Here is a 15,027-nt window from a genome sequence, read left to right as displayed (position 1 = left end):
ATCCTCTCTCAGAACAAATAGTAACTGAGCAGGGAATGCAGTTAAAATTTTGTATAATGATGCATTGTAAGCTTTACAATACTATCACAAGTTGCAAATAAATGTAAAATGTGTTAAAAGAAGCCAATCCCTTAAAACATTAGATTTGATCTGTAGGAGCTGTTGTCGCATTTGAAACTTGTCAGCAAAGCCATGTGGAGGAGTACCAGGAAACCTCTAATATTTTTTGTTTTGTAGTCTAATTCTTCCCCTCCATGGCAATAAAAACCTTTTGGAATAAACTTCAGATTATATAACCAGTCATTCACATAATCTTGACATGGGGGAGATCTGACAAATTACAATTTGGTATGAAAACAAACCCACTTAATCAAAATTATCATTGTTTAATATACAATCTTTGAAACTATTGATAAGCTAAGAACATTAAAAAGTAAACATCACCAATGTTCAATTCTAGAGAACTGAATAGAGAAGTTCAATGGTTAGACTAGAGCATTAAGTTCTAAGCCATACCTACTCTTCAAAAAACATTAAGGCAATGGAGAAAATAGTAAAGGAAAATTCATTTGATGTTATGCCCATCAAAAACATTAGATAAGTTCTTTTTCTAAAAGGGAGGGGGTGGGTGGTTTTAGAACCAAGGTTACTTGGAGTGCCTTTGAAAAGGATCAAGATGGTTTCCATTGCCAGGTGATGAACGTCTTTTGGGTATTCAAATTAAACAATCACACTTAAATTTGTAAAAGAAAATCACGAAAAAAAAATAACCCTGATTGACTCAGGTGAGAGCTGCTACAAGAAATAATGCACAAAATTACTGTCAGGTCATTTAGTTCACTCCCCTACTCTGCATTGAAAGTGACATGGAAGATCCACAGAATATCCAATGGAAGCTCACCTACCATGTGTATTTGAACCAATAAAAGGTTCTCAAAGAACAAAGATTCTCAAACTTGCATTCTCAGAGATAAGTAATGTGGAAGAAAGTTTAAAAGGTCCATTGATTGTCATGCAAACCTCATTTCTTTAATTTGTACAGTCAGCCCTCTTTACCTGTGAATTCCGCATGCGCGAATTCAACCAACCGCGAAAACCCGGAAATGCTCTTCCAGCACTTGTTCGAGCATGTGCAGACCTTTTTTCTTGTCATTATTCCCTAAACAATGCAGTACAACAACCATTTTACATAGCATTTATATTGTATTAGGTATTATAAGTAATCTAGAGATGATTTAAAGTATACGGGAGGATGTGCATGGGTTATCGTGGATCAGGATCGAAAAAATCGGAAGTTCTCTTACTAAGTATGTTGGAACAGGTACATCCGGTATTTAGCGTCAGTTAGTCGAACGTTTGTCTTAGTATACAGTATATATTTTACCTTTCTATGCATATAAAACACTTAAGAACATACGCTTCAGCACCGGGGTCAGGAACGGAAGCTCTCGCAACTCGGGACAGATCGCTCCCAAGTACGCTTTCCACCATCCCGGGTTGATGTGGAGGATCAAAAACCCAAAACCCAATAATTAAAACACTGCGTTGCTTAGTAATAATTGTAGCTTTCATCAGGGCAGAGCCTTTCTCACTTTATCCTTTAAAATTGTTCTGATTGTTGACTGATGTAGCCTAACGCTTTTCCAATGTTTTACCTTTTTCCGATCGCTTTATTACTTACACTTTATTTTCAATCGTAATCATTTTCGCGAACAGAAACACTGCAGGTTCAGAGTTCTGCCGCCGGGTCCTAATGTCCACCACACTGAGACAGGTTAAATAAGGTCTGGGTTTCCGCTGGGTCCTAAGATCTACCGTATTGAGACAGGTTGAATAAGGGACTTGAGCATCCGTGAATTTTGGTACAATATCTGCGAGGGGTCCTGGAACCAATCCCCCGCGGATAAGGAGAGCCGACTGTACAACTAAACAAAACCAAAATTAGAATGCAAAAAAAATCCCAGCAAACAGATGCAGGTGACTTACTGTGATGATAGAAAGTTTGCTCGTTGATTACCTGAAATCACATTTACAAAATCTACAGCAGCTTGTTTTTAATACAATAGCAATCTATATCTGCCAATAAAAAACCCTTACAGGCCATTCCTCAGTTAACAAATGGCTTGTTTTTACAGGTGTCCGTAAGACAGTTTTGTCAGCATGTTGGAAAGTACACAGAACAAAATCTCATATTTCACTGTATTGTAATGAATAGCATCAAAAGCACTTAAAAACCAATAAGAACCATTACTAAAAGTGGAGAATGGGTAGTTGTTTGTAGGAACAAATAAACAAATATGTATTCAAGTTTTAAATTTGGGTATCCACATCAGATGTTTTTCCTGTGGAAACAGCTTGTATTTCCCGAATTATGCCATGGACAGACAGTTGGGTAAGTAAGTCTATGTTTAATTGTACAATGTTCTTTCTCCCTTTCACTTTATTGTCTTATAAAATTAAGACAAGTATTGCATTGCAAGGCAGTTATTTTATTAATGCAAAACACCCTTTACAAATTCAACCATCTTGGAATACAAAATGAGACAGATTTCCATAATCAATAGGAAATGCCCATCAAAAAATATGGCTCAATGAAATCTGCAAACTAAAAAGTCCAGTCTGGATTATATTACATTCCTGTTTGCATGGTAAAACGTGTAAGATGTTTTAGCAGAATGTAGTTAACACCACATTTCAAAATGGAAAACAATCCAACAAACGCATGGACCAATTAACATTTATTACAAGTTTGTCAGCGTTTTTGTTAATAACTGTTCATCAAATTGAAATAAATCATTAATATTGTCTGTCCACAAGTCTATGCTGTTGTGTCCATCTCATCAATGCATTATAAATATTTTCATAACCACATTTAAGTACAAGTGCAATATAATCCCTGCAAAGTTAATAGTCATCTTTTTATTAAAATAGAATGTTTCCTGTAGTGTTAGGGTACAGTTATTTGAAACATAAAAATAAAATACATACAAATTGAGATAACTATAGGATGAAGCAGCACAAGGGTCTGCCAAAGCTAATAAGTCTCCAAAACTCCAGATGCGATTGGTCAAATGATGTTACTGTGCTGCTAATATTTTGGTTATAATTTTGAGATCATGGGGCTGGACAGCAAGGATATGTTGGGCCAAGCCGTGAGTCTGGCTGAACTAATAGTCACGCTCAGCAGTGGCAGGACATTTGAAGGCCAATAATAAAAATACACAGATACTTTGAAATTTTAAATCTATGGTTTTAAAATGCCAGAGGACAAATTCTCTCACAACAAATGTCTCATTACCTAAATGCTTACAACCTCGATACAGAGACTAAGACATGCTACATTTAAAAGGAACATATGCCTACTTTTTTTAAAAATGTAACCACACACATTTAATGTCACTTTTGTCTTTATAATTGGACTACAGCTACCACTAGTAATCTACATTTTGCAGATAAAATTGTAATGAAATATTTCAGCCTGGGAAGTCATATTCAGATATGAATGGAATACCACAGTGTTTGTGAGTAATGAGTCAAGACAATCATAAGCAACATTAAGCAGTCCTGAGGTAGATATTGGCATCCTAATGAAAAGGCACAAGGCAGTACTCAAAGTAAGTGGTGTTGCAGGTGTCCTTTGAGCTTCCATCAAAAAGGGATGTAGGAGTGAAATGATAACAAACTAAATGGCAAAACTGTATTAAAGCAATCACTGCTGCAGCTCCAGTGAACAGGTGCCAACAAAATTCTGCTGAAACTACAATCGTGGTATATAGAAAAACTGTGTTATACTTAAGCTTTGAAAGAGGCAATAAGGTAACATCTATTCAATTTGTTATCTTGAATATGAATTCCCTGTGCCTCTATATTACTAGGAATTACTGCATTTTGCAATCTAAACAAAATAACATTGCCCTTTAATACTAAAGGAAATATTTCTAGACTAAAAAAAAGAGTTCATTCATATTCTTGGCAGCTGCAAAAAACATATCTTAAAGTAAGATAGAATCATTATAATGAAATACTCCCCAAGTTGACTAATTTCAATTCTACTTCAACCATTTACACCTAGTGGTCACTTTTATTATGTGCGCCTGCTCATTAATTCAAATATCTAATCAGCCAATTAACTCAATGCATAAAAGCATGCAGATCTGGTCAAGAGATTAAGTTGTTGGTCAGACCAAACATCAGAATGGGGAAGAAATTTGATCCAGGTCAGTTTGACTGAAATAAATGATTGTTCATTTCAGATGGGGTAGTTTGAGTATCTCAGAAACTGCTTATTTCCTGGGATTCTAACACACAAGTCTCTACAAATTACAGAAAATGGTGTGGAAAAACAAAAGACATCCAGTGAGTAGCTGTTCTGCAGGCGACAATGCCTTATTAATGGAGAGGTTGGAGAACGGCTAGTCTGGTTCAAGCTGACAGGAAGGCGCCCGTAACTCAAACACGTTACAACAGTGGTGTGCAGAAGAGCACCACTGAACACACATCAAGTTTTGAAGTGAATGGGCTACAGCAGCAGAAGACCACAAACACACTCAGGGACCACCGCAAGTACCTCTCTAGACACTTGCAACAAGGGCCTCACCTTGATTTTCAGTGATTTCAAACAATTCAAAAAAAATCGTTGGTTCTGTAAACAGGAACATGGAAACAAAACATGCTAACATTTTGTATCACTGGATTAGGCCTCAACAGCAGTGCTAAGAAAGATGTCAGCACAATGCAGGAGATTTGTTTAAGAGGAATGATCCCATATTGAGTGTTTGCAGCTATGAAGTGATATTGAAGGAACTGGAAATATTATTTGAAAGCAAAGGTTAGGAAACAAGGAACATGAATTGTAGAAAACACAATATCCTTTGTTGAGGGGAAGCTCAGCTCATCATTAAATACTAACTGCTTTTTTGTGGGAAATAGTTGATCGCTTCTTGTAAGTCTACTCTGTACATCCTGGATGTTCTGCTGCCTGACTTTCAACACTTCTACCAACATCCAGTCTATCAATACTTTATAATTATCAAATTATCTAATGCCTATACCTGCAAATACAATAGTTAATCTAATTTCTTAGTCCAAACCCATGAACCCCTTAATTTACCGGTGAACTTGTGCTAGAGACCTGACACCTAGAATTCCACAGAATAACTCAGATGTGGCATAAACAAGAATATACAACTGTGATAGAATTGTTTACATTCCAGGCCTATTGCTAGAAAAGTTAAATATTCCCCAAGTCTTAATTTATTGTGACTATTGCTGTATTTTACCAGAACCTCAAATCAAAGTCTTTAGCAGGATCTATTTCTCAGACAATACAGATCACCTTTCTCTTGGGTTGAAATACATCTGCCACATGATCTTTGTAATTTAATGCTTTGTAATTGAAATATGCCTTCAACTTCCAGTATTATAAACTTACCACAAACTATATGGTAATTTATTTATATATAACCATCAAGTCCCTCAGTACAAATCCTAGTGGAATATTTATTTTCAATAAAGGAAATCTAACTTAAAAATTTCAAAGCTTTTTAGTGGAGGTGGAAGCAATTTCTGCAGGAAACAGATCAGTAACAAGAGGATACAGATTTACATTGTGACAAAAGGAACAAGGATTTTTTTTAAATCAAACTAAAGGTTAAGATGAGTAACAACAGGAGGTAATGAAAGCACATTACATATATTTTTCAAACAACAATTGGACTCAAGACCGATAAAGGCTGGGATGTGGGACTAAAATGGCAAATGATTTCAGAAGTCACAGCACAACAGGAAATTGGTCTCAACCTGTAATGAAGGCATTTAGATCCCAGCACAGTAAAGCACATGAATAGGCTCTCTGGCCTACAATGTCTGTGCTGGACATAATGCTGTTGATAAAGAAAACTCTTAACTCCTTTCAAAAATCTTTCTAGTTATGCCAGTGTTAAATTAATAATTATAGAAACTATTATCATTTTCTTATGTAACTATCACTTCCCACTCTCTTTATATCTCTGTTTCCTAAAACTACTGCGTTTCCGTTCATATGGTACACCACTGGTGTCTTCCACAGCTGTTGGATTTCGAAATGGTCTTCCATCGCCATCCCTCCTATTGGCTGAAGTTCTTTCACGAAGTCTATTATCACTCATATGGTACCTTTGGTTTTCAACTCTTATCTGCAAATTTTCAATCCCACCAGGACTTACATTCATTTCAGATCTCTGTACAATTCTGTCTCTAGAAGGTGGTCTTCGATCTTCCTTTGAGGCTGCTTTACTGGTCCTGTCAATGTCGTTATCATATAAGTAATTTGTGTCTCTTGATGACCATGGCTTGCCTTGTTTATCTTTCCTACTCATTTCCCTTTCTTCCTGCTTATGGATGTGCAGATTACATTGAAGTACATTCTTTTCTGAGGGACTATCATCTTTTGTGTAGTCACTCATGTCTCTTGAAGTCCGTTTGTGAAAATGTCCAGGTTTATTGTACAAGGTGCCGGGCATTTTATAATACCTAGAATTCTGATTCCTGGAGGTGACTGCTACAGGCTGCTGCTCTACGCTATCAACTTTTGATTTATCAATACTTTGAGAAGCTAAATCACCTTTGGATTTTGCCTCTGTGTGCAGACTCTCTGAATTACTTGCAAGATTCTGTGACTCGATATTCTTTGGATCCACACTAGAAAGCCCAGAAGTAGAAATTATGCTTGCTTTCTCTAGCTCTATTTCTCTTTTAAGGACTGGGTGTTGCTTTACATATTCTTTATGCGGACTAGGAGTTGACTGCTGCTTATCACTTGAGGGACGCAAGTCTCTGATATTACTAACAGTTTCTGGAAGTAGCTGAGTCTGAGAAAGCTCACCCTTCCCTGCATGGCTGATTTCTAGTGGCTCTTTTTCCGATTCATCCAAGTTAAGACTTTCGGTGCTGTTGGAAATTTGTGCACATTGATGTGGTGCACCAACCTTCTGCTCAGTTGGACACACTGAGGTCCCACCATTTACTTGTAATGGATATGCGTGTCCTTGTACATTCATGTACATAGGATGAAAATTGAAAGGGTGCATGTGTGCAGTCTGAGGAATTAAATTCTGGGGTGGAGGTGCAGCCCATCCAGAAGGCTGTGTTCCATCCAATATCAAGTTAGGAAAATGACATGGGAAGAGAGGATTAAAATTTTGTGGGGCTTGTAAAGGGTTTGATGAGACTGGAACAGATTTGTTTTCATGAGGCAGGTGTCTGGTAGCTGCTTGTGGAGCTACTGAATGACCAGTGTCTTCACTGACATCTGACCAATTAGCAGCATTGATTTCTTGAGTATTTGACATGGGCAATGGGGCTCCCGCATCCTCATTCCGCACCTGCCCTGCCATCGCCTGGAACTGAGGATTTGCATGGAATATCGGAGGAGGACACCCAGCATACATTCCACAATGTTTCAAATAAGCCTGATTCAGTGGATAAAGATAGGAAAACGGTGGCCACCATGGAAAGCTGTAAGCCTGGAAAAGAAAGTGGTTGATGTGAAAAAGTGTGATCACCAACATGACTGACTCCTTGCACAGCAACTTTCATGCTGCAAGCTATCAGCATGAAACTGACATCCCTTTGTGAGAAACTCATTATTCCCTCTTTCCCCAAGGCATACAAGGAAGTTGTCCAAGGTCCTCCTGCTCATTACTATCCGATTAAATTTATTAGGGTTTAGACAATATGGGTGTAGACAATAGACGGCAGCAGATTAGCAGTACAACATATGAATAACTTCCCACTCTTAATGGCCACGCACACACAGGAATAGCCATTTATGAGCAATGCATTAGAATTAATACCACAGTTAAATGTCATGTTAAAGAGGTGGACCATAAAAGTAGCAGTGATAGTTTCCTTTTATGCAAAAGCAATTAGACTACAGAGGACTACAATGATCACAAAGTGTAAAGCAACTTATTAAACAAAACCTAAATATTCAGGAATTAAGGTTAGTCCACAAAGCCAATGTAACAGCAGGCAATAGAGCCAACATGCTTCCTATGGCTAATAATTTCCTACTATGAATGACAGTAAAGTCACAATAAGATGGCTTACCTTAACACCAAGGTTGTAGAAAAAGCGTAGAATGCTTTTATCTATTTGAAGAATGAAAAAAAAATACTTTTTCATGAAATGGAAATGACCATCAAATCTGTGCACATTTTACTAAATGTTTAAATGTTATTTAAATTTATTAAAGCACCACTCTGGAGTCCTATGAATGCTTTTATATTGTACATGTTCAAAAACAAAATCAACAAAAAAAAAATCTGTAGATGCAAGGAGCAGCAGGAAAACAGAGTGGCAGTCAGTGATCTGCACTGATCTTACTGAATGGTTATAATAAATAAGATGGTTTATGCTTACTCCTACTGATCCTGTGTTCTAAGCTCCAGAGAAAAGAGACCCATTCCCACTAAATCTCACTTTCATTCTTTAAATCATACAAGAGAATCTTCATCAGACCACTTCTAAGTTTGCAAACAAGAACTGTATCCTGGCACCTGCTAACTGCAGAACTTGTTGTTGTGTGAGATTATGAAAACTCTTCCATTCAGACACTGATTGGCTGAATATGCATTTCAAACATCCACTCTATTTCTACTTTTAATTGCAATATATTTTTCCTTTTGAAACTCTTGGCCATTACTTGACATATGCTGGAAAAGAATTCACAATAATTTTGCAAGTTAAAAATATATGATACTGTATTTTTAGACAATGTTTTTATTGTTTATTAAATAAGGAGAACATAGTGTAAAGAAGAATTGTGCAGAGCATACTAAATGTAATAAGTGTACAATTCTCATTCATGAAAGAGATGCACACACAGTACAAATCATTGTCACCCCACTGCTCCCAATCCCCAACTCCAAGCCATCAATGCATAGGCAGAAAGGGTTAAACAGAACCTCTGTCCCCACAGAGATGCAGTGGTATAAAAGTGGTGTATTTTTCTAATACATAACCTGTTGTATGATAACAAATCTGAGTCCGAAGAGTTTTACCAGGAAATGCTGGAGGTCAGGGATTTATGTACTGAGGAAAGGGAGAAAGAATAGACCTTTAGTCTGGCTGGAAATTTTGAAAATATTCAGAAAGGGTCCCCACACCTTTTGGAACTTTATTTCTGAATTGAGGATTGAGTAGTGGATCTTCTCAAGGTGTAGACTGGACATGATGTCCCTGAGCCACTGAGCGTGGGTGGGCGGGCAGCATCCCTTCACTTGAGCAAAACTGCGCGCCTGGCCAATCGCATGTCCCCTTCTCCGGAGGTGCCGAAAAGAGGAATCAAAGGGTTGGGTTCCGGGTTGTAATTAAGTACTTGGGATAGAGTTTGGAAGACATCTTTCCAGTATTTTTCCAAACTAGGGGATGTCCAGTACATATGAATAAGGGAAGCCTCGCCCCTTCTGCATTTGTCGCAACAGGGATTAACATCTGGGTAGATGAGAGATAATTGAGTTTTAGACATATGAGCCCTGTGTACGACCTTGAACTGGAGCAGGCAGTGGCGGGCACATAAAGAGGTTGAGTTAACTAATTTGAGGACTTCATCCCATACCTCCTCTGACATTTAAAAATGTAAATCTTGCTCCCAGGCAGTTGATACGCTATTTTAAAAAAAACAGCACTTACCATCTGGAAGGTCTGCTCCACTTTTGTTATACGAATACACAGGTGCGTTTGTGAGGTACTCGCCCCTTTCATTCATAGCAAACCCAGGGTATAATACATCAAAAGTGCCTGGGATCGGAGCTGTCGGCATCCGTGACAGAGTAGGTCCAAGGAAAGGGGAACCAAGTGGCTTCATCTGGACTGAGCTCATTGGAGCCTGCGATACCACTGGACTGGGAGTCACTGCGGATGAAGTTGTAGATGGAATGACTGTCTGTGATGAATTTTCTGTCAAATAACAGAAACTACGTCCATTATCATTATTTAACATTTTTAAAATGTTAGTCAGAGGGGCTGTGATCCATCACAGAATTCAGAAACATAGTTCCAAATAATAACTTTATGTATATAGCACCTTTCATACATTAAGATGCAGACTTAAAGTGCTTTACATAGATTGTAAAGATAAATCAATAGTCATAAAAAAAAAAAATTTGTAAGACATTCTATAGAATAAAATTAATTGAATATACCAAATTATATAAATATAATCATTAATAGGCATTAAGTAGGCCAAATTTAAAAAGGTAAGTTTTTAAAAGTGTTTTGAAACGTTCCTCAGAACTAGCCAGGTATACCTCAGTCAGCAGATAACTTCAGAATTTTGGGCATAAGAGCAAATGGCCACATCATCAGTTCTTATATGCTTGGCTCTAGGAACATTAAGCAAACCAGTATTTGCAGTTCCAAGATGATGATTAGGTTGTAAGACGATAGACACTCAAAAATATATGGAGGAGCTTGATTATTCAGAGCTTTGTATACAATTAAGAACATTTTAAAGTTGATCCTAAAAGACACAAACAGTGTAATGATGCTAAAAACCAGTGAAATGTGCTCGAATTTTCAATTTTTGGTTAAGATTCTTGCTCCCGCATTTTGAACAAGCTGCAGCCAATTTATATCTTTCTTAGCAGTCCTGAAAAGAGTGCGTTAGAGTGATCTAATTGGCTAAAAACAAAACTGTTTATCAAATTTTTTGCACGTTGAGATGTTATAAGAAATCTAACCCTTGCAATGTTCCTTAAATGCAAGAATACAGTCTTTAGTAATATGGTTAATGTGTGACCTGAAATTTAGCTGAGTCAGTGAATTCTTTCCTGCTGGCTGATTTGTAAAGCCAGATGATCAAGGTTAATTCTAAGATTCACACTTCTTATTATTGCTACCAGAATTTCTGGGTTTTTTTCCCCTTAATTTAAGGGAATTCAAACTCATCCATTCTGTAATGCTGGTAAGGGTTTAGAGCATATATGTCAAAATCAAGGCCCGCGGGCCAAATCTGGCCCGCGGTGGAATTATCTTTGGCCCGCGAGATAATATCTAATTACTATTAAAGCTGGCCCCAGTAATCGAAGCGCCTCTGGCGTATGATATGGCTAATGCTGAGTTTATTCAGGTACCAGGTTTTCAGGGTTTTTAGTGTTTATTCGGCAGTCTTCTTCATAAGAAACGGAATTTGTGAAGTGAAACACTTTGTAGTTATAGCAGAGACTGAGACACATGAGAGCAGGCTGAAAAAACGGAGGCAACGAAAGCTGCGTTCGCACGCGTCCGACTGATCCGGCCCGCATGAAGCTGCATTTTGCTCAATCTGGCCCGTGACCTAAAATGAGTTTGACACCCCTGGTTTAGAGCCTCAGAGTCAGCTGGAGTAATGGACAAATACAGCTGTGTGTCATCTGCACAGCTATGGTAGTTCACCTTGTGTTTTGAAATAATCTGACCTAAAAGGAGCATACAGAATGAGAACAATAATGGGCCAAGAATTGATCCTTGCAGCATTCCAACATAATGACAGGAATTGAATAATTAGCTAATTATCTGACTCAACAAGGAAGTTAAGTAAACATATACTCCAGTACCAAGCTTTAAAAATTAGAGAAAAATTGCACTTTGCTACAAGAAAATAACAAATACAGTGGAATCTTGTTAATTGGGCCATTGATTAATTGGGACAGCCACTTATTTGGGACACTCTTAAAGAACAAAAACGAATCGAGAAAATAGCCAGGATTCCCTTTGTTTATTTGAGACTTTGCCACTTAATTGGGACAAGAGACTTGCCAAATAGTTTCTAACTAGCGTCACTCACAGGTGTTAAGACACTACACTATGTTTAGGGCAAACAGTTTTTAAACTAGCCTCAGTTACATATGTTCGTGTTCAAAAAGCAGTGATTTTGTCACTGATAATTGGTGAGAAATAAGCAACAAGACAATTTAGAACTGTTTTGCTCACCACAGGCCTGGAGAGCCACAAACAGCCTGGAGTGAAAATGAAATGATTTCACTAATTCAGTAAGTTAGGAACTACGAAGAATTTGAAGGTATCAACAATCATCTCAAATATTTTAATGGAAATGAAGATTTGGAGAATGCAGGCATCCTAAAGAGACATTTGCACCAGGTGCCTGCACTGATTTGATTAAGGCCAATCAAAAGAACACGGCAGCACAAACTAGATGAATTTCTCTGGCAATAACTAATGAAAATTAATATACAATTTTATAGTACTGCATTGGTCTTGGTAATGTTCTGTATTTAATTAAAATATATAATTTGTTACCCAATTAAACACTAGTTTGTCTCTTTATTAAAATATCTTTTTCACCATTTTCATGAAATTATTTTCATAATTGGGGCAATCGCTTAATTGAACCAAAATGTACTGGTCCCAATGTTTCCCAATTAACTGGAATCCACTGGACGTTGATATTAAAATCACTGACTATTATTGAATTTGTTATATATTCAAGTTATTTAATCTCAATACATTTAGAATATTCCAATTTTGGCAATACAGTATATCTAAGCACTCCAACCCAGAAAATATATCTACAATAACTCAAAAGTAATAGATCCTTTTATGAAATATATATTGATACTGAGTATTTACTATCCAGGCCCTCCCCAGATTCCAACCCCAATTTATGGACTCTCCGAGCATATGAACAAGTGCTTGGGAGACCAGCTGCTTGGATGTGGATGGATTTGCCAGCTGTTTCTGCCACACTGTCGGGGCATTTCCGCATGCCTTCTCTCCCTACCCGCTCCTTCTCCCGAGCTGCAACGATCAGGAGCGGTGTCAAGCCAAGCCAAGCCAAGCCAAGCGGAGCTGGACCACCGAGCAGACACCCCTCACTTGCTCACTCACTGAGCCGGTGAGGCTGGCTGGCAGCCACTCTTTCTGTACCTGCACTCTCTCCATCACAGCTGTTACTACAATTATCACCCACACACAGTTTTTGTTCATTTCTGAATTACAAACAGTTCCGGTCATGAGCAGTTCCCTGGAATGGAACCCTGCTGTAAACTATATAATTATACCTTCTTGTATAATTCAAGATTAAAAGAGATTAAATTTCTAAGTTTGGATGGTTTTCTAACATTCTCAGTTAGTTAAGTGAAGTTTGAATTGCTCTCCCAGCCTTTGAACTTCTGTTGGAAAATCTCTTCATTCACAATTTGTGAAATGTATTAACATATCTCCAGCCAGTTAAGGATTGTAAATATGCTTTAACACATTACCAGCTGATTGACTTGGCAAACATGTTGGAACTTCAGATGGAGTTGCTACTGGTGCTGAGGAAGAAGAAGAATATGGTGCTTGCTGATCCAACTGCAGATCGGGCTCTATCTGTTCCACTTTCGTGTGAGGAGCCTTCTCCGGAATGATCTTCAGGACAAAAATTTTTTTAATAATATTTCTGAAAAATCTGTGCAATTTTACTCCCTAAAATTTGTAACATCAATGAACCTAGGGAACGTCTGAACACCTCATCAATGACTGCAACATGGGTAAAACATCAGGAAGGTACAAACCACCAGGTCACAGATGGCGTTTAGCCAAACCAAAACAAGTCTTCGATGTGTGTTCACACTGTGCAAGTCCAGAACCTCCTGGCAGTTCTGGGGGGTTACAACCTGTTACTATACTCCACTGCAGTATTCAACATGGAACGCAACAAGTCACTGATGGAATCACTATTCTGATTTACAAAATGACCTGACATTGGCTCTGAAACCCCACTAATTTCAATGGGGATTCTAGACCCACAGATTAACATGGGAAGACCCTTAAACATTGTTTTGCTTCAGTTTAAAATTTCTTTAATTATTTCTGAATAAATAGCTGTTTTTATTTTTATTTGGAAGCTATTAGTATTGCAGTAAATGTTTCTGAATACCAAAAACATCCAAAAGCTTCTAAATTCCGTAACAACCTGCCAAAAGACAAAGAAGCCCCACCCCCAACCACAACTGAAAACCAGGAGGATTTCCAAGCAGGACCTATTCGCTAAACTGCCTGTGGCACAGTCATAGTTTAGATACTGCCACCAACCCCAGGGTTCAGAAGACCAGCAAGACAAGCTTTCTGCATCCCAGCTCTGCATAGGGCAGCAAGATCTAAACCCGTGATTTACCACAACATTTTGTACGAAGTTTACAATCCATGCAATTGCTGCAGAATCACTCATATTTTCCAGTTTTAAGAATTAATAATCATTAATTAGTGATTTATTTTTCCTTTGTTGCTGATATAATGCACTCACTATCGATCTATCCCATTCAATGCCATACCCCATCTCTCTAACAAAGCACCGTTTTCACTGGAAGTAAATACTGATTTAACAATATAGCATTTGGTTTAGTAATACCATTAAATTGAAGTACATTTTTTCAGCAGCTTTGCTAATACATTGTATATTTATTCATCTTAATCCATGCAAATTGCTTAATTTAAAATTCTTTCTGAAGATGTGAGCACTGCTCAAAAGATCAGCATCTCATCTCTACCTCCAATAACTTTCGAGTGCTGGTGCGTCACCTTCACTACTAGCAGCTGTTGGAAACCACAATTTTTCTTTAAATAATACTTATTATAAGATTTGTATTTTTTAAACAGTCATGTACTTTTCACTCACTGGCAGAAAGCGGTACAGCAGCTAAACTAACGGTTTGTCACCTTTCTCATTTTTCATTGGCTGAGTATTAGCACATTACCCACGTGATGTAACTGTTTTAATTATATAGACTATTAACTAATTTAATCCTGTCTAAGGAATTTCTTACCCATAAATGCGATAGTATTTTTATTCTTTTGTCTTACCCCTTAACATTAGTTCCCCACTTGGCATCATTTCTCAGCTCTTTATTTAGTTTACTTTGTACTTTACGTTTGTTTGTACTTTAAAATAAACTGATATCTATGAATTAAGACAGCACGCCATTTTTGACTCCTGGAAGAACCCCCAAGGATCAGAAATTAAGCAGAGAACTAACACAACTAACCTAGAACCACAATTCTTTCCTG

General features: G+C 37.6%; 1 protein-coding gene across 2 annotated transcripts in view; it reads right to left on the bottom strand.

Annotated features, from left to right (window-relative positions):
* Nucleotides 1-2,473: 2,473 nt before the first annotated feature.
* The window catches only part of otud4 (OTU deubiquitinase 4), an 80,481-nt gene continuing 67,927 nt past the window's right edge, over nucleotides 2,474-15,027 (bottom strand). The window contains exons 15-18 of one of the 2 annotated variants that reach the window (XM_073042954.1): nucleotides 13,242-13,389; nucleotides 9,673-9,939; nucleotides 8,089-8,129; nucleotides 2,474-7,502 (exon numbers count right to left, since the gene is read on the bottom strand). In XM_073042954.1, the coding sequence (XP_072899055.1) occupies nucleotides 5,985-7,502; nucleotides 8,089-8,129; nucleotides 9,673-9,939; nucleotides 13,242-13,389 (1,974 nt within the window). In that variant the 3' untranslated portion in view covers nucleotides 2,474-5,984. The remainder of the gene's footprint in view (nucleotides 7,503-8,088; nucleotides 8,130-9,672; nucleotides 9,940-13,241; nucleotides 13,390-15,027) is intronic. The other variant, XM_073042955.1, reaches the window with a different exon arrangement.

The sequence above is a fragment of the Hemitrygon akajei genome, chromosome 4 (assembly GCF_048418815.1).
Source record: "Hemitrygon akajei chromosome 4, sHemAka1.3, whole genome shotgun sequence".
NCBI classification, from domain to species: domain Eukaryota; kingdom Metazoa; phylum Chordata; class Chondrichthyes; order Myliobatiformes; family Dasyatidae; genus Hemitrygon; species Hemitrygon akajei.
The sequence above is the reverse complement of the archived record's forward strand: the minus strand, read 5'-3'. Positions and strand labels throughout refer to the sequence as shown.